The 22066-nt window shown below is 44.8% G+C and overlaps 1 protein-coding gene across 1 annotated transcript in view; it reads right to left on the reverse strand.

Annotated features, from left to right (window-relative positions):
• LOC119394522 (tight junction protein ZO-1) overlaps positions 1–22066 on the reverse strand; it is a 521713-nt gene that overhangs the window by 100901 nt on the left and 398746 nt on the right. Inside the window, exons 14-15 of the mRNA XM_049416099.1 lie at positions 15618–16201; positions 230–317 (exon numbers count right to left, since the gene is read on the reverse strand). Coding sequence (XP_049272056.1) covers positions 230–317; positions 15618–16201 — 672 coding nt within the window. The remainder of the gene's footprint in view (positions 1–229; positions 318–15617; positions 16202–22066) is intronic.

The raw sequence follows: 22066 nt of genomic DNA on the forward strand, positions 1-22066 counted from the left end.
TGTGTTGTGAAGAACATGCATTTTATGGTGTAGTCACTTCATTAGTCACATATCAGCACTGGAACTCGCCAGGGTTACATATGCATATTTATAGTCTTTAGGAGATGTATTAGTTGTGCAAGGCTATTTTAATCCCCATGTGTACCTTAGACAGCTTTAACCATTTAAATTAAATTTCAAGGTGTTACTAAAACTTGCCAATTGTGATTCTACACAAGTGGCCACTCACAAGTGTTGCGGGTCCCATAGTCCTCCTCTGGTGCACCACATGGCCTGCATTCACTTGGTGCTCGAGATGGGCTGCTCGGTGGTCCAGCCTGCAAAGCAAAGGGGTTGTGTACTCTGAAAAGGAAATGGCAAAGCAACACATAGACAAAGGACTACTTGTTCTCAACTGTCTCATTCAAAGCGTTCTTGGCAAGTATCTATTGCCATATATGCTACAGCTGTGAGCGATTCTGTGAGGCAGGCGAGTTGGCTTCCTGGTTGTGAAAGCAAAATAAACGGGACACAAACAGGAGGCACTTGCAACGGAATCAAAGACCATTCGTCGCAATGCTTGCCACTCATCCTTATAAATAGTTTATTTATTTAAAATATATTGCAGGCCCATATGGGCCCAGCCATGCCGAGTAAAAAATCAGGAGTAGCATACAAGTATTCCAAAGAGAGAAAAACAAATGTCAACGTCTCAACTGCAAAGTTAACAGATGCAGAATAAATCACATCTAATGAGTGAACAGAGTTTATCAATGATGTGTTCCATTAGCCAATAGAGCAGGAAAAAGAGTTTAAGGCATTAGTTCTCGCTTGATATGGAGCGAAGGATTCAGGGTGATGATGCCTTATTAGTCTGTAGTTAATGGGCTTAACACTTTTGTGACCGCACAAAAAACTGTTTTTGGGTAGACCAGAAAATACTTTTTTCCTGTCACAGAAATTGATTGATGCTAAAGTGTACAGTATCAAATGATAGAGGAAGAATTGGTCATTCCAACAGTATTAATTTCAAACAGATTTATTTCGGATATTATAATAACAAAGAAAATTGTAAGAAAAAGAAAAAAAATGAATAAGAACATCAATGCTACTCTTCACAAGGTAAATATTAAAAAAAATCAAAATATACACTTTGAATAAAGGCCCTTACAGAATAATACTGCAAATATAAGCTCTGTAAGCACAGAAGTTATTTACATATATACAAAAATATAAGCACTACTGCCTATCATGCCACCGTGCGAAGCAGTTTCTCGATGTGGTGAAACAAAGGTAGGCTGCACATGTGTCGCTGAAAACATTTTTTTTCTGCTCAACTTTCCTTTCTTCTTAGCATAGTTTGCAGTTCTGGTATATTTCAATTTTTGTGGTTGGTGCTGGGCACCCTGAGGCAACTTCCTGTGTATACGTTGAAATGAACAGTGTACCCACTTCCGAATCTGAAAAAAAACCCCCATAATTTGTATCCCCATTTGACCACTTTGTCCCTCATGTACTGCCGAATACAAGAACGACCTTTAAATTTCACCATTTTCTCATCCACGAAAAGGTTCCGACGCGGTTGAAAAAATTGTGCGGATGAATCGCTCATGTGTTGCAATAGAGACAACAAGTGGTGAAGCTTCCCGTGGTATGCGATGGTTGTCCTCTACGGATCAGAGACATTCAAGGAGGCAAGCAATGCCTTGAACCTTTTACGTGGCATCACTGACAGTGGACAAATGCCTGGAAATACGTGTCATTGACTCCCACGGCAATGCAGGTGCGGAGCTTGGATGATTCCCTTATACACCAGAAGTCCGGTAAACTTGCACAACTTTTCTTCAGTGGCCTCCCTTCAGGATCCATCCCTATCACTGTAAGTTGGCTTTTCGAAAACATGCATCCACACATACTTATTTGTGAGGTTGCATAACTTTCCGACAACTTTGGCGGTGAAAAACAATATGAAGAAGCTGTCGCACGGCACTCTGGAGCACTAGTTCAAGGTCCACCCAGGCACTTTTCGCGAAGAGAACTCCGTTCTTTGTGCAGCCAGCTCGAAGTTGCCCCGCCTGAGCAAAGTTGACGCCCTTCAGATAACAGCTGTGACCTTTAGTATCCGCCGGACGTGTTTGCATCAACACGCAGCAACCAGGGGTGCAACAGCCGAAATAGGATTTGGAGCAATTTTTGGAGCAGCAAAATGTTGCTTTTGGAGCACAAAAATTCAAATTTGGAGCAGGTTACGAAAAAAAAAACCTGAATTTCTTAGCCCGCAATCTCATATTTGGAGCAGTATAACAAAAAAGGCTTACTTTTAGAAAAGAAAACAAAAAAAGTCACAGCTTCGCCGCAAGGGCGAAGCAATGAATGCGATAGCAAGAAACTAATGCTATACGAAGTGAGGCTCGCCAGCGGATACTCTCAGTTTGAACAGCGCTCCTGTTGCAAAGGCAGCCAAAGCAGCGAAGGAAACTAGAGTGCTTTAAGTGCCGCGCTGTGACATTTGATAGTTCGCGCTCATCTTCTGTTTGTTTAGCGGCGTCCCTCGAGCTCGAGTGACTTTCGTACGCTCCGTAACATGAGCGCGGACATCACGGTGAAAGCGTGAAACATCCCTCTTCCCCTCAGCACGAGAAAACCGCGCAAGCAGACAGCGGAAGGGCAAGGTTCTCGCTGCGCAAATACAAGAAGAAGCGAGCGAGCTCGCCGACGACTTTTAGATCCGCCCGTCGCGCTCCTAGCGCCATCTCGCTGGTAATGAAGAAACGCTTATAAGCGCCTAGCGTCGCTGAGTCCGTCCAGCGGTAAAGGGTGTGTATATAACGCTCGCCGTTAGCTACGTGGAGGATCTGCGTTTCATGGCGTAGTGGTTAGCGCCACTCGCTGCAGAGCAAGAACTAGGTCCCTGGTTCAATTCCGCGCTTCGGAAGCATTTTTCTGAATTATTTTTGTTTGGGGCTTTTATATATATATACATACTTATACATATACGGTGCATGACGGCGGCGACGGCAAAATTCAGCCGAGACTGCCCATATAATTGCTATCGAAATAAAATATCTAAAAACCACCCAACATCAGCTAATTCGTGCACAGTGCACGTGAACACTGCTGTTTCAATAAAAGCAGTGTGTTGAGCCACCCCACAGTGCAAACAATGACTAAGTCCACATTAGCATTTGCAGGACCGGTCAAATAATTCGACAGGCATTGGAAATGCTATAGTGGAACTGCGAACCTGGAAATTTGGGAGATTCGTAAAGCAGGAGCAAGTGGGGGTAGCAAAGAAAACTGGCATACGCTTTTGTCTATTGCTCCTCAAGGCCGCAGAAACGCCATACACAACAGCTTCAAATGATTGCCAATAATTTTTTAGACGTCAGCGATCATGCTAGTACTTGTAGTTACGCGGCACATATTAACACTTTCGTGACCGCACCTATTCCCATTGATAGTATGTTATCGATGACTTCAAGATCAAGTTCTGGCACTCTCTCAGCGGTTCTGGACAGCTAACGCAATACAAAGCATAAAATAAACTTGTTTTTTATCAGTTTTGTTTGCGAGTTTGATTTTTCCACCGCGGGGAGATTTTTAAAGCTCGTTCGCAGTCGGGTAAGTGAGCACTCGTTGTTTCAGACTTCGCGTCGAGGCTGCTTGCGGGTGCTCCACAGAAACGGCGAATTTAGACGGATTCCGATTAATATGAGCGTGAATCTCTGGATGATGGTAGCACCACAGACACGGAAGACAACTTCGATTCGCCAGGCTTCAGTACGGACGGCGAAAGTGCGTCAAACCTCCCCGGAACATCAGCAGCTATCCGCCGGTAAGTTTCGTCTTCTCGTCGGGTCGTTTTATCGTCGATGTAAACGTATCCGGTGCGTTCTAAAAATAACAGCTCTTATCTGCAAGGTGTTAACTTCATTCGGGCAGGAGCAGTTGGCGCCGGCTGCAGAAAGAGCGCAGTTCTCTTCGCGAAGACGGCGCGGAGCGGACTTTGACCGAACACTCCGGTGTGCTGCGCGGCGGCATCTTCGTGTTGTTTTTTACCGCAGAAGTCATCAGAGAGATATGCAACCACACAGATAAGTATGCGTGGACGCAAACTTTCGAAAAGCCAACATACAGTGAGAGGGACGGATCCATGGAGGGAGGTTACTGAAGAGAAGATGAGCAAGTTCGTCTCACTCCATGTGTACATGGTAACCGTTGAAGTCCCGCGATTGCATTGGTGTTGGTGTCGACGACACACATTTCCAGGCCTTCGTCCACCGTCAGTGATGGAACGGAAAAGGTTCAAGGCTTCTTGAGTGTCTCTGATCTGCAGAAGATGACCGTCGAATCCCACGAGAATCTTCACCACGTGTCTTCTCTATTGCAACACATGAACGATTTTTCTACGTTATCTTTTAACCCCGTCGGAACCTTTCAGTGGATGAGAAAATGGTGAAATGTGAAGGTCGGTATGGTATTCGGTAGTATATGAGCGAGAAAGAGGTCAAATGAGGGTACAATTATGGATTTTTGCAGATTTGGAACAGGCTACACTGTTCATTCCAACAAATACACAGGAAAATTGATAAACACCAGAACTGCAAACTATGCTAGGAATGTTGAACAGAAAAAAATTGTTTTTTTTTTCCCGAAACATGCGCAGCCAGCCTTTGTTTCACCGCGTCGAGAACCTGCATCGCGCGGTGGCATGATAGGCACTAGTGCCTATATTCTTGTATTTATGTAAATAATCTTTGTACTTACAGAGCTTATAATTCTACTATTATTTTACGAGGGCTTTGCGTTCACAACGTATATTTCGATTTTTTTTAATGTGTAACCTTTGCAGAGTAGCATTGATGTTTCTTATGAACCTTTCTTCCTTTTTGATGCATTTTTCTTTGTTTGATAATTTTTTTATTATATTCGAAATAAATTCGTTGTTTGAAATTAATACTGCTGCAAAGACCAATTCTTCTTCTATCATTTGATACCCTACACTTTAGTATCAATTATCTTCTGCGGCAGGAAAAAAATATTTCCTGGACTAGCCAAAAACAACCGATTTTTCCGCGGTCACGAAAGTGTTAAGGAACAAAATGTGCTGTGTCCCTGACAGCTAGCACTAATAGCCCCTTCTAAATCTCAGTATGCTTTTCCGTAGGACACCATTGTACTGCGGCAAAAGTGGCTTAAAAAGCGTTCTGCACGCAATAAAACAAGCATCAGGAAATTTGAGACCTACTGTCCTTTTCTATTGCGATAGCAGCTATATGGACACTCTCGACAAGTTCTTGCCGTCATCTCCCGTATAAAGCCCAAATTGATAACATATCCCTGTGCATAGTATGTTCTGCCGCGGGTAAAAGCGCGCGAGTGCAGGCGACGAACGCGGCTGAAGCAGTTATCAAACGCGCCAGCCCATCTCCGTCGCTCGGAGCGCGCATGCGATAACACCACTCCGCTCAGGAAGTCTGCCACCGAAGCATAGAGGAAACTCCCTGCCCGTCTTGAACGAACATGAAAAGACGTGAAAGGGGGGCAGGGGGGCTGTCGCTCGAGCACCAACTTTGAACTTTGATTCTAAGGGCGCGGTCGCGATTGCTGGCGTGCGCGCTATCTCGGCAGCCATCAGCGGGCGGCTCGTATATTCTGCTACGTACTGCGCTCTCAATACGAAGACACTGTGCAGCAAGAGCATCTTTCCCTGGAGAAGCCGTATTATCTTACACCAACGTTTTGTAGAGTTACGCAAGATCGGATGCAAAACAGTTTGCTGCCAACCTCACTTCGTATACCATTACAATTTGTTGCTATAGGATTCATTGCTTCGTCCTTGCGGTGAAAGTGACTTAATTTTTCTTTTCTTTCACGGGGGGTTAAGGTCTGCGCGTCGTATTGGATGGCGATGCCCACACTGCAGATGAGCAACGCGGCCTCCATTTCTCGCTCAAATTTGCGCAACTGAGAAAATTTTAAGCTGTTAGGGCATTTTGGCGCAGCGTGGCGCAATTTTAACAAATTTCTCGGTTTTGGCGCAGCTTGGCGTAAAAATAAGGAATTATATCAAATTGGCGCAATTGGCGCAGCTGTTGCATCCCTGAGCAACGATAAAACGGCCCGAGGAGATAGCGAAACTTACCGGAGGATACCTGCTGATGTTCCGGGGCGGTTTAATGCACTTTCGCTATATGTACTGAACTCTGCTGAATCTAAGTCGTCTCCCGTGTGTGCTGCTACCATCATCAAAGGATTCCCGCTCAGATTCATTGGAATCCATCGAAATTCGCCGTTACCGTGGAGCACCCGCGACCGACGTTGATGCCATCACTGAAAGCACGAGTGCTCACCTTCCCGGCTGCGAAGGAGCTTTAAAAATCTCCCCGCGGCAGAAAAAAGAAGCTCACAAGCGAAAATGATAAAATACTTCCTCATTTACGCTTTGGATACCATGTTAGCAGTCCAGAAGCACTCAGAGAGCGCCAAAATTTTAGCTTGAAGCCATCAATAACATGCTATCGATGGGAATAGGCGCGGTCACGAAAGTGTTAAATATGGACCAGGATGTAAAGGGAGTTTGTTGTTTTGAAGGAGAAAAAGAAGCTTAGGCCTCAAAATTTTTTATCGTAATTGTAAAGTCTGTATACCATAAGTATGCATGATGGCTGTTGGCAAGTTTCTGCTACGATACAGCCAACAACAAAAAATTGGGATATGCTTGGTAATGGACGTTTTGTAAAAATCTGTAAGACTGCTTTCCTGCAAGGTTTTTAAATGCAAAGCAAGGGAACTTTTGCCATTTCTTTTCTTTCTTTCTTTCTTTTTTTTTGTGCTACCTGCATAGGAGGACATGAGTGTATGACAAACACGATTCACAGGTCATTACATGAATAACGTGACTTCCGCCTTGCATACGTCATGAAATCCTTTCCAGCAGTCATGTGTGGCACATACCCGCATACTGTGACCCATGTATGCTCCAGAGGTGATTCCCACTCTACATTAGCTAAGACTTTAGAAATCTTAACAGGACAGCATGAAGGAGCCCGTACCATAGACAGTGCAGTGCCAGTCTCGGTGGCACTGTCAATGGGTGAAATATCTCGATGGAAGCAAAGAACAAAAATCATGGATGGAGCTGGAATCAAACCCAGGCATTCTGTATGGCAGCACGTATTCTACCACAGAGTCACATTAGTGCTTCAATGTGCTTCGGAAAAAGTCCACAGGCTAGTGTAGTTTTGGCTATCTGCTTTTATAAGAATGTAATAAACATTACGTATGTACGTATGGCTACGGAAGCTATAGTGAAGTGCTGCTCGAATACGGCAACGACCGTCACTTATGATATGGACATCATCGCACTGTAGCATGCATTTCGCTGCAACAACACACGCCTCTGCCTAACGTGAGTGCCGGCGTTATGCCGGGCCATGAGCTACCCTTTTTATGCCAGTGTAGTCAGCGTGCCTGTTGAGCCCACAATATACACACTACTCAGTTTATACAATGACGTTGATCCACCTCGTAAGGCTTGGCTTAAATCAAAAAGTCCCGCTTAGACAGCTACTCGCTGACTGCTTCGCATGAAATAGATTCCCATAATGCACGAGATCTGCCCTATTTTAACACGAAAGTGTTTTATGCCGGGGTCCACCAAGACTTCACTGACGTATTTCCGTCACGGAAATGACGTCGAAAAAATGTACACGATCAGATGGCAAAGAAAAAAAGTTCCGTCAACGGGCATCGAACCCACGACTGCTCGGTCCACAACAACAGATGCCGGGCACGCTATCCACTGCGCCACGGTCACAGACTCTAGAGGCTTTACAAACGCGCCTTTTATATCTACCACTCTCCCTGTCGGTGGGGTGGTGTTGCCCTCTGGGAGTGGTAAGGTAGAGTAATTCGTCATTACTGTGGCCTCCGCAATTAGTACCTACAACGGGTGATACGTTCGTCCCATTCGGCGCGTTTTCAATAGAAGTGCAATTTTGTCAATGCCTTAACACACTGCGAGGTGGCGACCTTAACCCAAGCGTCGTAAAAGCGTCAGCCTCGCTCATAGCATCACGCTAATAAAAACCCAAAATAGCTCTGCGACGCGCGCCTGCCTCACCTCGCTGTAACGCCGCGTTACCCACTCACGCGCTCGCCCCGAGAAAAATTGCGGCCGGGCTACCGGGGCAGCACGACGCGCTTTGCGTTTCCCTCTAGTGCGGCCGTGGTGTTCAATCACATTTTAACATGCCACAGGATGGCGACCAAGTTCTGCGTCCAATATGCGACGCTCTTCTGGCTACCACAATTCGTTCTCTGATTACGCTTTCACCATTAACTAGTATAGCAACCACAAGGGTTTGTTTATTCATTGAACATGGATGTTGGTCGTCAGCATGGAGATCTACCACCAAGCATCAAAGTAGGTGCATCCACGCTAAATGGTGTTATAGCTGCCAGGCATCAATATACATTGTGCTAACTCTCTTATATCAATGTACAGTAAACATTCAGTTACTTCTATAAGGCCACGTTTTACTTTCGTGTTATTCCGATTCCTATGACGGAGGGATCAACCATGTTTTTTTTTCAACCAAGCACTCTCATTCACAGACTGCTTCTCTTGCTAATGCTTGGTGTTGCGACAACACTGGGCACGTCCACCATTTTTCGCTGGGTACAGTCGCGGAAATATCTGCTAGCACCTCCATTATGGGAGGCCGAGCAGCAGTCGTCAGCGAAACTTTCAGGCCAAGAAAATGCAGCCGTTTCTTTCAACATTCAGCACTGAATGGTCAGGCTGCGGACATCACTGTGCTGCCACAAATCGATGAGAACATCATACCAAGAGTTCTGAGAGCATAAAAACTAATCCGCACAGCCGCTGCAAGAGGCGCACCACTTTGCAAAGCTCGACTGTTGTTCTATAGTGACGTGCACTTCTGATCTGAGGTAGGCGTTTAAGAAAAGCATTTGTTGCCGAGAAGATCTGACTGTCAAACTTCTAAGATAAGCTTGCACTGCAATACGGTACGGTATTTAAAGATCTGGAGAAGTGCCACCCCTTAGGGTGACACCGTGGGCCGCTCCCAGTGGGGACAGTTAGACCTAGTCTAACCACCGCATCGCAGGCTCTCTGGACAGCAATACATGTACATTTTATTTACCAATGCGATTATAAGCACGCATCATGAACACATCTCAGATATCGAAACCAAACAGTATCTGCATGACTTGTGCAATGCTGTGCTGCTTTACGCAGTTCATTCCTTCAGCTAGAGGTATCTCTATACCCTTCGCGATGACATGTGTCATAGATTTTTCTAAAGAAGCAAGGCATGTACATTTACGTGAGCAGTGTGACGCAAAACAAACAAGACTGACCACGCATCTCAACTGCATACAAAGAGAGTGGCTCGAGTACGTATGTTTTTCTTTACTACACAGTGGTTGCTTATGGCATGTTTTGGACGTAATCTATTGTGCGGATTTAGTATTGTCATTCTGGTTTTCTTGAACGCTATATCTGTGCTTTCCTTTACACATTTTTTAAAAAGATTTCGCTCCTTTCTTTTGCACTCCACGGCAGCATCGCATTAAGGTGCGCTATTTGCAAACAGTATATGAGGGTCCGCAATCAGCAGAACGATGAGTGTGATAATCTACCGAACAAATGGTTGCACTATATGGGTTCCGTAACTCTTGCTCTAACGTACGTGTTCACAGCGCATGCTGTCTGAAGGAAGCAAAAAAAAGAAGAAAAAAGTCCCAGCTTCACCGCAAGGGCAAAGCAATGAATGTGATAGCAACAAACTGGAATACAAGAACGGCAGACTGGGCGTGTTGGTTCAGCGTACTTGAAGTGTAAGGTGCGATGACAACAACAGACAAGAGCACACGAACAGGGAGCGCCACTTCAACAATCGGAGCTAGGCAAAGATACTTTGAAAATGTATCACGATACGATACAAGATACGCGGGCAAGAAGTATTTGAAATACAGATACAAGATACTTCCTGAATTATTGTATCCAATACGATACTTCCCAGTGGTCTCTCAAGATACTTCAATACATTTGAAAATTTGTTATTATAGATCTATATAATGAAGCAGCAAATGCCTATTTACAAAAACATTTGCTCAAAATTTTCTTAACTGTGACCAACTTTGTTTAATTTTAATGAAATATTTATTGGCATCCTAAAACTTATGTCTTTCTTGCTCAAAGTACATTAGTTTCATTCCAAAACAACTTATTAGGATTGCTTTGACTGCTTAATATGACAGCGTTTTACACTGCGCTGACGTGGTTCTTGCTTGTCAGTTTTGTAACTGATAGGAGTCACTGTTCTAATTGCCAATCAGCTAGCGGTTTGTCATCTATTCACAAGAACGTCAGCAAAAAGCCTTCGCACGATGGTGCAAATACCGCTGTGCAGTCCTACTTTGTCCTTAAGCGTATTACCGGTTTCGCAGTACCTGACAACCTGACAGGTGTACACAGCAACAACGCTGGTAGCAATATATATCTTTTTTTTTTTTGTGACGTATCGTGTATACATTGAGGACATAGCTCCAATGACTTTTCATATTGTACTTATCAGCTGTCATAAAGCATTCGCTAGACGTGCCTTGAGCGAAACCGGCGCGCGGACCGTCAGCCTACCGCTTCTCAGGGACGATAGTTTCCTTGCAGCATGCGGCTGTCAAAAATACTGACGCACTGTGAAGCCGATGCCTAGAGCTGCAGCCGCTGATTTCGCCATGGTCCATGCGCTGGTTGTTTTGCTTGACGGTAGCGAACAAGAGCAGTCACATGGTCATATTTCGCAGGCTTTCTTTAAATGCTGGAAAGAATCGCCACGCAGCATGTACGGTACCACAAAAAATTGCATTGGTCGTTTTAGAATGCCCTCAACAACAGAACGAAACACACTTGGCCGTATCGTGAATTTTAAAAATGTTCCATAATTGATCATAGTTAATTAATCAATTAAGCACAATATAGAAAATACCGTAACGAGCACGACATCACGGGAAGTCACGTCGTTGGTTTCATCAGTTGATGTTCACCACTTTTTTTGTAAATATTTGGTTCTAGTTACGTGAACTACTGTAGAAACATGGGTTAAAAGCTGTGACAATTGAGCATTATGCATCATCAACTTAGATGTTAAGGTCAGACAATAGAAAACTCAGCACCTATGAAAAATTGCATAAAATAGCTCGTGGGGACGCTGATGAGAAAGATGGAGTTCTTGGTATTATAATGTTTCTCGAACCCCCTTCCTAACATCTTTAAGACATTTTCTTATAATTTCCATTATTATAATGTAAGCTCAATTTCGCTAGTTTACTAAGTCATAAGCAGAATTTTTGTTTCTGTATAATCAGGCATGGCCAGATTATTTTACCTTTGTTCTCAACATTGCCTTGACATAAAAGGAAACTCAAATGGAATGCAGATATGTTAATAGTAGGAACGATGCATACAGTAAAAAAAAAAAAAGAAAAACAATTAAGCAGGGAACGTATTTTAGCAGCAGGTTATAAAAACACATTGCAGTAAACAGATAGGAAAAACTATACAGATGCCTAGGTATTGTATGGGATGCAAACCGAGGACAGCAAAGAAAGCACATGTGCTCACTAGCAAATTATGATTACAAGTACTCCTTGAATAATTTGGCAGGAAGAACGCAGATACAGTGCGGCAAGATATCTTCTGTTACGTAAGTGCTTGTTCTGTTGGATTTAGCATCGGCACCGGTGGTGCGACGGTTGTTTTGATTTGCATATAACTCAATCGCATCGTATAATTATTTAATAAGTGTTGGGGTTTAATGTCCCAAAACCACGATATTATTATGACGGACGCTGTATAGTGAAGGGCTCCGGAAATTTCGACCACCTGGTATTCTTTAACATGCACCTAAAGCTAAGTACATGGGCCTCAAGCATTTTCGCCTCCATCGAAATGCAGCCGCCGCGGCTGCGATTCGATACCGTGACCTTCAGGTCAGTAGTCAAGCACCATAATCACTAGACCACCGTGGCTGGTCAATCAATAGCAACGTACATAAGACAAACTTACATCAACGAGACCTTTCAAATGGCTTATGTGTGAAAGCTTCAAGATGTACAGCAACCCCATTCTTGCATTCTTCAGACATAACGAAGCATCACGTAAAAGGAACTTTGAAATGACACTATAACGGCATCATAATGTGCGCGAAAGACACACCACCTATTGAAGTATCCAGCACAGTACAATGGCTAGGAGCAAGTGTTATGGTACCAAGAAAACTAAAAAGGAAGAAAATATTGAGGAAAATGAAGGTCGGCTGTGCGTAGACGTTCGCACGCTTGTTTTTGTCGAGATGGCGCAAGCGCCACCACATGACTCTGCTCCCCCAATAGGAACACACAGACCTCATCACATGCCCTCACTGGACGACACTGGCATATATAAAAATAATGTCACGGTCTCTAGTTTTATTCAGGTGGCGTAGTGGCAGCAGTATCAGCTTGAAAAGTGGAGATCAGCGAACGATTACTATTTCACACGGCGTTGTTTCTATAGCAGTATCTTGTATCTTAAGATACACGATACAGTATTGAATGTATCGGGAATACAGATACAGATACTCGTCTTGCGAGACGTATCGCGATACAGATACAAGATACTTAAAGAGTATCAAAGATAGTATCTAAGATACATGCATCTTTGATACTGCCCAGCACTGCCAACAATGCTTATTACGAAATGAGCACAGTATATATATACACCATGCACTGGCACAAATCATCAGTGCGCAGTCGCATTCAGGTAAAACAACTCCTTAGGTGATAGTGAAATTAAAGACATGCTAACACACTTATCGCCGGCTTCGATGATTTTCTTGGCCTCAATGATTAATCTGACCCATTTATCATGGCTTCTGGCGACAACAGAGCAGGTGCGAAAGCCAGGACTACATTGACAATCACGGAAATGAACTGCGAGGTGGCCCATTTCTACCGTTGTTATGGTGTCTCAGTGTATCGTTCAGGCATTGCTCGGTGTGGCCTTGTACTTCCTACCACAGGACAAGGGGATCTCATAGACCACACCCGTCTGACAGCTGACGTACTTGTTCTTGCAATTCACGATGCAGACCAGAGCTCTTTGGAAACGAGGGTTGGTCATCCTGCAGAACCTGGAAAGCTTTAACGGGGCAAAGAAGACCACCTTTACAATAACATGTTTAGCGATCTTTTTCAAATTATGGGACACGCGATGCAAATAGGGCATCACGGCTAGCTTTACGTTCTCTCGAGGCGGCTCGTCATTCATCATTCAGGTGGCAGTTTCGTGATTTCTTCAGCATCTTTTCCGCAACAGACACCAGAATAGCCAGTGGGTAGCCTGCCTCTTCTAGACGGTCAACCTGCTTGAGGAAACTAACTGTTGCTCTGTGTGGGCAGGAATACTTAAGAGCATTCAGCAAGCACATGTTGACGACACAGTCTTGCGAAGCTTGCATAGAGATGTGTGTTGGGGCCTTTGCGCCAATCGAGTCTTGTGTTGCAGACAGTGATTCTCCGTGGACGCACATAGCAACGTCTATAGGGGACAATGGCACTAGAGGGGTGCTGCCACTGCATATGGAGAAAAACTCATACCATAACTGTACACCTCTCTGCTCTTCCCTTCATGCTGCCTGGAGCTCTTAGTAAACTCCACGTGCACTGCACATGTTTCCGCGGGTTTTGTGGCACGCACGGCATTTTAAGAAGATCCCCGTGACTGAGGACTCTTTTTGTGGTGGCAATGCGACGAAAGGGCAGTGTCTGCTCAGCCACGTAAGAGATGCGGAGCAGGCAATAGCAAACAACATCATCCTGCTCTGGGCAAAGCCTATTTTGCAGTTTCCCACAAAATATACCTGCTACAAAATCGTGCTGCCTCTGTTGGTGACCATACATTTCCATCAGCGCTGCGTAAATATACAAAATACACCACCGCACAGCACAAATATAACACATGTGTACAAGCCTTTCGATAGTATGATATGGAATAGCGGCAGCAGCGTAAATATGGGGTGGCGCCGAGTCAACAGGCATTTCTCAACTAGTTATATATTATATATGGAGCAGGGAAAACATAAGTTAGCATCTATAAATAGAACCAAGTATGCCATTTATTTACCACTAATTACAAGGTCATTTTTTGAAAACTACATCTGGCAGGTGGCCTCCGTTTACACCAATGCATTGTTGCAAATGTTTCTTGAAGTTGCACAAGCGCCTCCATAGGACCTCATGAATGCCTGCAACTTCATCACCAATAGCTTGCTTGAGTTCTTGGATACTCATGATGCGCCTCCCGAACACACGGTCTTTCAGGAGTCCCCACAGAAAAAAGTCTGCTACACTGAGGTCGGGCGATCGAGCTCACTAATTGGTTACACGAAAATGAGAAATAACAGTTCCGAGCATTTCACGAACTAATCTTTGCCCTGACATACCACGGTGGCGCATATCATGAAATGGCGTCTGCCCCTTTACAATTTTAATTCCCGCCAACCACTAGAAGCTATCGCGGCAGCGCACTATTTACATTTGAAATGTGTTAGTTGGCTCCGCGCTACACTGTGTATAGCTTCGAATTTATAATACTGGTCAAAAGACAGAAGTTGAAAGCATTACAGTACTTGCTGCTTCAAGGCTGGTGCGACGAAGACATGGGCGTCCATCACCCAGTAACTCGACTGATCAGTGCAGTAGTGAAACATGAATGAATTCAGGTTATGTTCAATGCTTCATGGAAGTTCATGCACATACTCATTTTCTCTGCGTGCGTGAAAGCTGTTTAGAGCTATAAGGTGGGCTAATGGGTGTTCATTCATCTTAAAAGGTGCGCAAAGTAAATATAGTCACTGCACAGCACAAAACTATATTTACTCAATTTAATAATGCTAAGCCACAGATTGAGATAATAGTAGTCGTAGGAAACTTTATTTACACGGTATGGGGTAGCTGTATTGCTTGACAGCAGTGCACCCAGCTCTCCCCATTCTCAGCAGGAAACATTACTGTCTAGAATTCCCACTGACTAGATTCCATGGCCCTGTACAAATTTAGAAGGCCATGTCAATGCCATATGCACACAAGCCTACACCAATGTGCGTGCGCTTTCAATTGTCGTCATGAGCTGGACGAACGGTGACCCCACTGTCAGAGAGTACAGCCAAGAACATGAGCGAGACCATTTCACCCAGGCTGTGCCTCTCCTATCTTCTTAAATTGCACCAAACAATGAAGATGTAGATTGCTGGAAAAAACCTTGCACACATAAACTTAAAATTGAAAAAACACAGACAGCTGCACAGCAAGCACGCTGCATTGAAGAAGAATGAATGAAAGTTGCAGAACAGTCGAAGTCAGAGGAATAGATACACTACACCATGTGCATGTGTCATGCAAGAAAGTAATTGGGCACTCTTGGCCAAGTCGGCAGTATTAATGTACTACATGAAAAACCGAAAATATGGACACACACAAACTGCTGGGACAGTCAGAAAAGAAGTGACAGAAGAAGGGTCTAACATGCAGAAAAGTACACTATGGTGGGGAAATCAATGACATACAGGTGGTGGCCGCAGAGGAGGGAGGTAGGGTGGAGGCGGTGCCAAAGCATCCTCTTGGGTGGCCACACTGGGGTCACTGGAGGCCCGCACCAAACCCAAGCGGCGAGCCCCCTCTGACGCCAGCTCCAGGTCACTCTCGGGTGATGAAGCGTAGCTCAGCCGTGACGTGACAGGGAAGAGGAAGTCGTCTCCGATGGCCTCCTCAGGCTTATTCTCCGAGCACCAGATGCTGAGCTGCTGCTGCTTGTCCAGGGTCTCGCGCAACTTTTTGTACCACATGTCAGCACCTGTCAAGGCTACCGTGGAAGTGAACAAATGTCCCCACAGCCGCTCCAACTTGAGGGCCCTCTCGTAAAGCTTGCGCGCACTCTGTCGCATGGGCAACCGTGATCGCAACTCTTTGACGGCCTGTTTGCTTTCGGCTCGCAGGAACACAACGATGGGGTAGAACTGGGCATAGTTGAGTCGATCCACGGCTCCTGGGCTGACATCAAGAAGAGCGTGCTTGCCCTGCTCGACCACTTCGCGGATGGCACTGAGCCGAACAGCTGCTCCCTTGGGCTCCTCGACAGGGCCCCCCGGCTCTGCAATAAAAATGCCATCAACTTCTTGAGGCATACGTGGCACTGGCTAACACTTGAGGTTGCATATTGCACATAAATAAGCGTGAATATTGATGCACAGACATTCACCAACACAGCTCAACTGCTAGAGCAACGTACATATTGTGTGGAGGATGTGGGTTCAGCTCCCACAGGTGAGAAATTGTTTTCTTATCCATTTTGATTTCTGCACATTAATTAAGATGGCAAATAATTCATGTTTAAAGCAAAAGCTTTTTAAGCGCACATAGAACGAGGACAGAAGAACTAAGATTTTGACAGGACAGCGCTTAGCTCTTCTGTCCACGTTTTATGTGTGCTTAAAAAGCTTTTGCTTTAAACATGAATATTCATCAACTAGCCCACCTCACTGTCTTGTGGCAAATAATTCCCAAATAAGTCCCCCTCGTATTAAAATGGTTATAACATTGCAAGTGGAACACGAAAACACAAACAATGTCTGGTGAGTATGCTGACGCATTGCAGTTAAACCTTGACATAGCAAAGTGGGTAAAATCGGCACTTTACTTCGTAATACTAAGACCCGACCATCAATGAATAGCTTAATCATTTCATCATCATCATTTTCAGTTTATTTTATGTCCACTGCAGGATCCCCATCTCCATATACCTTTCCTGGTGTGAGCTGGTTCCATTTTTTTTAACCTGCAATCTTCCCAATTTCATCACTCCATCTAATCATCAGCTGTCCTCGCTACATCTTCCATCCCTTGGCATCCATCCCATTGCTCTAACCGAACAATGGTTGTCTGTACTTCATATAATGTGGCCTGTACAAGGTTCACTTCTTAATGTCAGCTACAATGTTGGCTACCCTTCTTTATTCTCCTATCTACTCTGCTGCCTTCCTGTCTCTTTACAGGGGTAAGCTCACAACAGCAGCCAATTTTGGTGGCAATGTTGTCCACTGCTGGCATCGGTGTCTGTGGCAGTCATCATGCACAATAATGAAAAAAATAGGGGCAAAACAGGAATCGAACCTGGGCAGGGCAGTTAAAGGGACACAAAAGGCAAATAAAATTTCTTGTCAGAGTGAAAGGACAATGTTTCAGAATGCCTAAAACGTCCATATTATCAACAGCAGTACTCTACTAATAGAGAAATTAAGGTAAATGTAGGAAACAACATGTGCCACCAGTAGGAAAATATGGAATGAGCCTGCTGACGTCAAGAGTTCCGAATGCAATTATTTACTGGTACTCAAACTACTTACAATAAAAAAATAACATTCAGCGTAATGAAAGACATAATAAAATTCCTCATGTGTGTTTCTCGTTAATTCCTGGAAAAAGGAAGTTGGCTTTACCATGGCGAATGGCGCGGGTCGTTCAAAAGTTCCGTTTTCGCCGGGCTGCGCTCCGCCCACATGGCTCATTTCAGTGGTAGTTTCCACTTGCGTAGTCGCATCTCAAAGGTAGTTTCATTATCGCACATTGTTGCGTGGGCTCTGCTGGCTCACAAAACTCACTCTAACTGCAATTTAGAGAAAATGCCGTGTCCATGTAATGTCTTCGGATGCCCGAATTTTGTACACCACTTTACCAAGAGTAGCTGCAGCAACGAAATCGACTTTCCAATGAGTGCCACGGAGGGAACTCCTACGCTCGAAGTGTCGAAGTGCCGCACTTGTGCTCTGCTCTCCTTTTTTGTGCTCGTCAATTTTTAGCACTTATTCTTTTAGTGTTCATGTATAGCAAACTAGCCCAGCAGTCTGTTCTGAGAAAGTATTCTAGTTCTGGTGAAAGCGCAACAGAGAGAGAGAAAGGCAAAGGAAAGGCAGGGAGGTTAACCCGGTTGTACCCTGTTTGCTACCCTACGGGGGGGAAGGGGAGAAAAGATGGTTAGTTGATCCCTCCGTCATAGGAATCGGTATAACACGAAAGTGAAACGTGTCGTCACAGAAGTAGTTTATTGTTTATGGTGCATTGGTATAGAGAGCTTGTACAATGTCTACTGTTGTTTGACAGATATAGCACCGCTTGATGCGGACGCATTGCACTCACGTTGACGCCTAGTGGCACATCCTACCTCGACAAACACCCACGATCATGATTTAACCCTTGCGGTAGCTGAATTTCTTAACATATACGTGGACTCCGCATATGGTGAATCCCGCGCAATGATGGCATCAACAAGCACATAATAAACTAACGCTTGATACGCACTCCTTCAAACCGTCGTGAAATGCGAACAGAAACGCTACGTGCGTCGTGTCTTCCCTCTAGCCTGGCCGTTAACTCTTGCAGGGCGAGCAGGGAACGCGGTGCGACAGCCAGGCGAGCGTCGGAGAGCTATTTGTCGATATGGATGGATGCTATGAGCGAGGCTTGCGCTAAAACCGCCACCTCACGGTGTGTTAAAGCGTTGACGAAATTAAACTTGTATTGGAAACGTGCCAAATGGGATGGTCGTTGCAACGGTGCATTTTTTTTGTTTTTTTAGCCTGGTGGCACAGATGTCCCCGCCATGTTATAAAGGGGACGCTCATAGCATCCATCCATTTAAGGTCACTGTGGGAGGCAAGTGTGAAAGATAAAAGGCGCGTTCATGTCGCCTCCGTAACGTGTTTGGCGGTAGCTCAGTGGGCTAAATGCCCTCCAGCCAACGTCGCGGACTGAGAGGTCATGGGTTCGATTCCCGTCAACGGAACTTTTTCTTATAGTTTTTTTTCTTTGCGATCTGATGGCATTCATTTTGCTGACGTACCTCCGTGACGGAAATACGTCCTGAAAGTCTTGGTGGACCCCAGCATAAAACACTTTCGTGTTAAAAAGAACATAGAAAGCAAAGAGGGAACAAGTAATACGTGCACACACGGACAGTCACAACTGACAAATATTTGAGATCTGTTCCTCTGCGGTTGTCCAAAAGTAGGCTAGAATTTGAGATGTTAAAAAAGGATTGCAAGGACTGGCTCGAAGGAATCCAGAACTTGCAGTGCGCATTGTTCTGACGAAGTTGTCATTTTGTTGAGGAGAGCGCGCATCATGGTCGTGATAGACCTCAACGAAATGTTGCTAGACAACGGAATGTGCTGGCGATGTGCCCGCTAAAGGCGGCTTTGGGGCTTGCTTACGTCACGAGTCTTTGAGAGGCGGGTGGTTTGAATTGTGCAAACACTATGCAGACCACTAAAGCGTGATTTTCTTTCAAACTAAGAATTTTCTTAGCCCAAAAGAAGCACTACGAGGTTTCTGGAATGGCATTTTCAAAAGCCCATGCCAAATTGTAATTTGTCTTTAGTGTCTTTTTAAGTATTATACCCGACAGCCATGCCAATGCTTGAGCCTTCTTCAGAAAAATACCTTTCCAGGCATCATGTCGGGGGAGGAATCATGCTCAGAGATGTGATATCGTGTGGCAGAGGCATAGAGTTGCACTAGATTTCAAAGCTTGCCACACATTACAAAGGGCTCAGCCATAATTCTTTATCATCATCACTCACAGCATCAACAAAGTGTGCAGCTGTAGGTGCACGTATTCACAGATAATCAGAGCCATAGCGCCGCACCTAGAGGAGAGCATGTGAAACAGACAATAGAGGTTCATGCAAAAGACTATATTAACTTTTGCACATGCGGTCGGAGTTATGGCGGATGGATTCCTTGTCAGTGAAGAAAAAAATGCATGACAAAGACGCTTTCTGCATGTCGCAATGCACATCGGTGAAAAGGTTTTGATATTTTTAATGATTGGTGAAGAACAGCGACAGAGATAGCCAATCTCCAAAGTTACTCCGATGATAGTTCTTGACAATTCACGTACTATAGCCGGATAGAACTTTAGAAGTCAGCGCCATTTCCCCTCAGACGGATGCACACAAGCCTGCACCAATGGCCGCGCACTGCAGACTAATGTCATGAGCCGGATGGCCGGTGACCCCGCCTTTGGAGAACATTGCCGAGTGCATGAGCAGGACTATTTCTTTAGTCGTGGAGGCGATCGGCTGCCACGCTCCAGTCATCTGGGCGGAATCTCTCCAGACTTCTTAAAGGAGTGGTGACACAAAAATTCGGACACAATTTAACTGTTGCATCACATTAATGGGTGCATATAGGTGCCATCTGTACAATATTAGCCACAAACACAGCCTAAAATGTATTTTAATTAATTGAGTTCTGAAGTTCGTGAAAGTGCCGAATTGGAAATAGAAGCAAAAAGTGATGATGTCATCATGTGGGGCCTTTTTGTAAACAACGTACGTCACGACTTATGGCTGGGTCACCAGAGGCGTGTACGAGATGGACAATGCTGGTGGCGACACCTGAATATGCATAGCATAATCAGAGACCTACAAAATAACACTGCAGCGCCTTACCCGCTTACTGACTCTGTGTAAAGGATTAGCAGTGAGATACTTAGCAACTCACAGTATTCTCATTGCTTTTTACGTGACAAGAATAGCAACGCGATGGAGAAAACAGAAAAAAAAACGTTATTGTAGTTGGACAAAAAGCCACAATATGTCGCTAACGGCTCCGCGGCTGCTGCTGCTACTGCAGCAGCTAGCAACAGCTCCGGTAACCAGGTATCCGCAAATGTTAGGAAGTCTACATAGAAACTAAAGCTCTCTACTGCCGGGATCGCATTGCGTTGTGGACAGATAACTGCTTCAGCGTTTCGACGTACGTACATGGGATTGGTATGCCTTGAGAACACAGCGTTGCCCAATCTAAATACGAGTCAGTAAAGCGTACATCACGTCACTTGCATGTTACACATAAACACGGTTACAGAACGCCAATGTTGTGATTTCACTGCTTGCTTTGTCACTTTTCAACCTGCTACTTTACAAATAATCTAAGCGAAAGTGTTTCAGCACGTCTAATGCTGCGGCTGCTCCAAGCCCCATGGAAAACGTCGCCTCAGTTGGACGATGATGACAAGAACAAAATCTCAACCACCGGCGAGATTCGCGAAGTGAATCAAGCTCTTCTGACTGATTTTTACACTCCTTCATCACCTATTCACCTCATCGGATGTTGCAGAGAAACGCAGAGCCGATAGTTTCCTCAACAGCCCACTTCATTAGGTTGGTCACTCAGCTAAGAGATGTCTACGAGCAAATGGAATATCAACCAGAATGGTATACGGCATTGGTGAGGTGCTTATCCTTACCGCTGTTCTAGCACACAATTGGAAAATCAGTTATGTGATGTATCCGCTATAGAGGTGATTGCGAATTCCGTAGTGCCTTCTGTTCGTCATTGTGTTGCGATAAGAGCATAATCAACATATTAGTTCTTTGTCTGTATTCAATTGCTTTCAAGTGCTATCCTATGTTGAATCATCATCATCATCATCAGCCTGTCTACGCCCACTGCAGGGCAAAGGCCTCTCCCATGTTCCGCCAATCAACCCGGTCCTGTGCTTTCTGTTGCCACGTTATACCTGCAAACTTCTTAATCTCATCTACCCACCTAATTTTCTGTCTTCCCCTCACGCGTTTGCCCTCTCTTGGAATCCAGTCAGTTACCCTTAATGACCACCGGTTATCCTGCCGACGTGCTACGTGGCCGGCCCACATCCATTTCTTCTTCTTAATTTCAACTATGATATCCTTAACCCCCGTTTGTTCCCTGACCCATTCTGCTCTCTTCCTGTCTCTTAAGGTTACACCTATCATTTTCCTTTCCATCGCTCGCTGCGTCGTCCTCAATTTAAGTTGAACTCTCTTTGTAAGTCTCCAGGTTTCTGCTCCATAGGTATGTACCGGTAAGATGCAGCTGTTATATACCTTCCTCTTGAGAGATAGTGGTAGACTACCATTCATGATTTGATAATGCTTGCCAAATGAGCCCCATCCCATCCTTATTCTTCTAGTTA

Source organism: Rhipicephalus sanguineus, chromosome 5, assembly GCF_013339695.2.
Source record: "Rhipicephalus sanguineus isolate Rsan-2018 chromosome 5, BIME_Rsan_1.4, whole genome shotgun sequence".
NCBI classification, from domain to species: domain Eukaryota; kingdom Metazoa; phylum Arthropoda; class Arachnida; order Ixodida; family Ixodidae; genus Rhipicephalus; species Rhipicephalus sanguineus.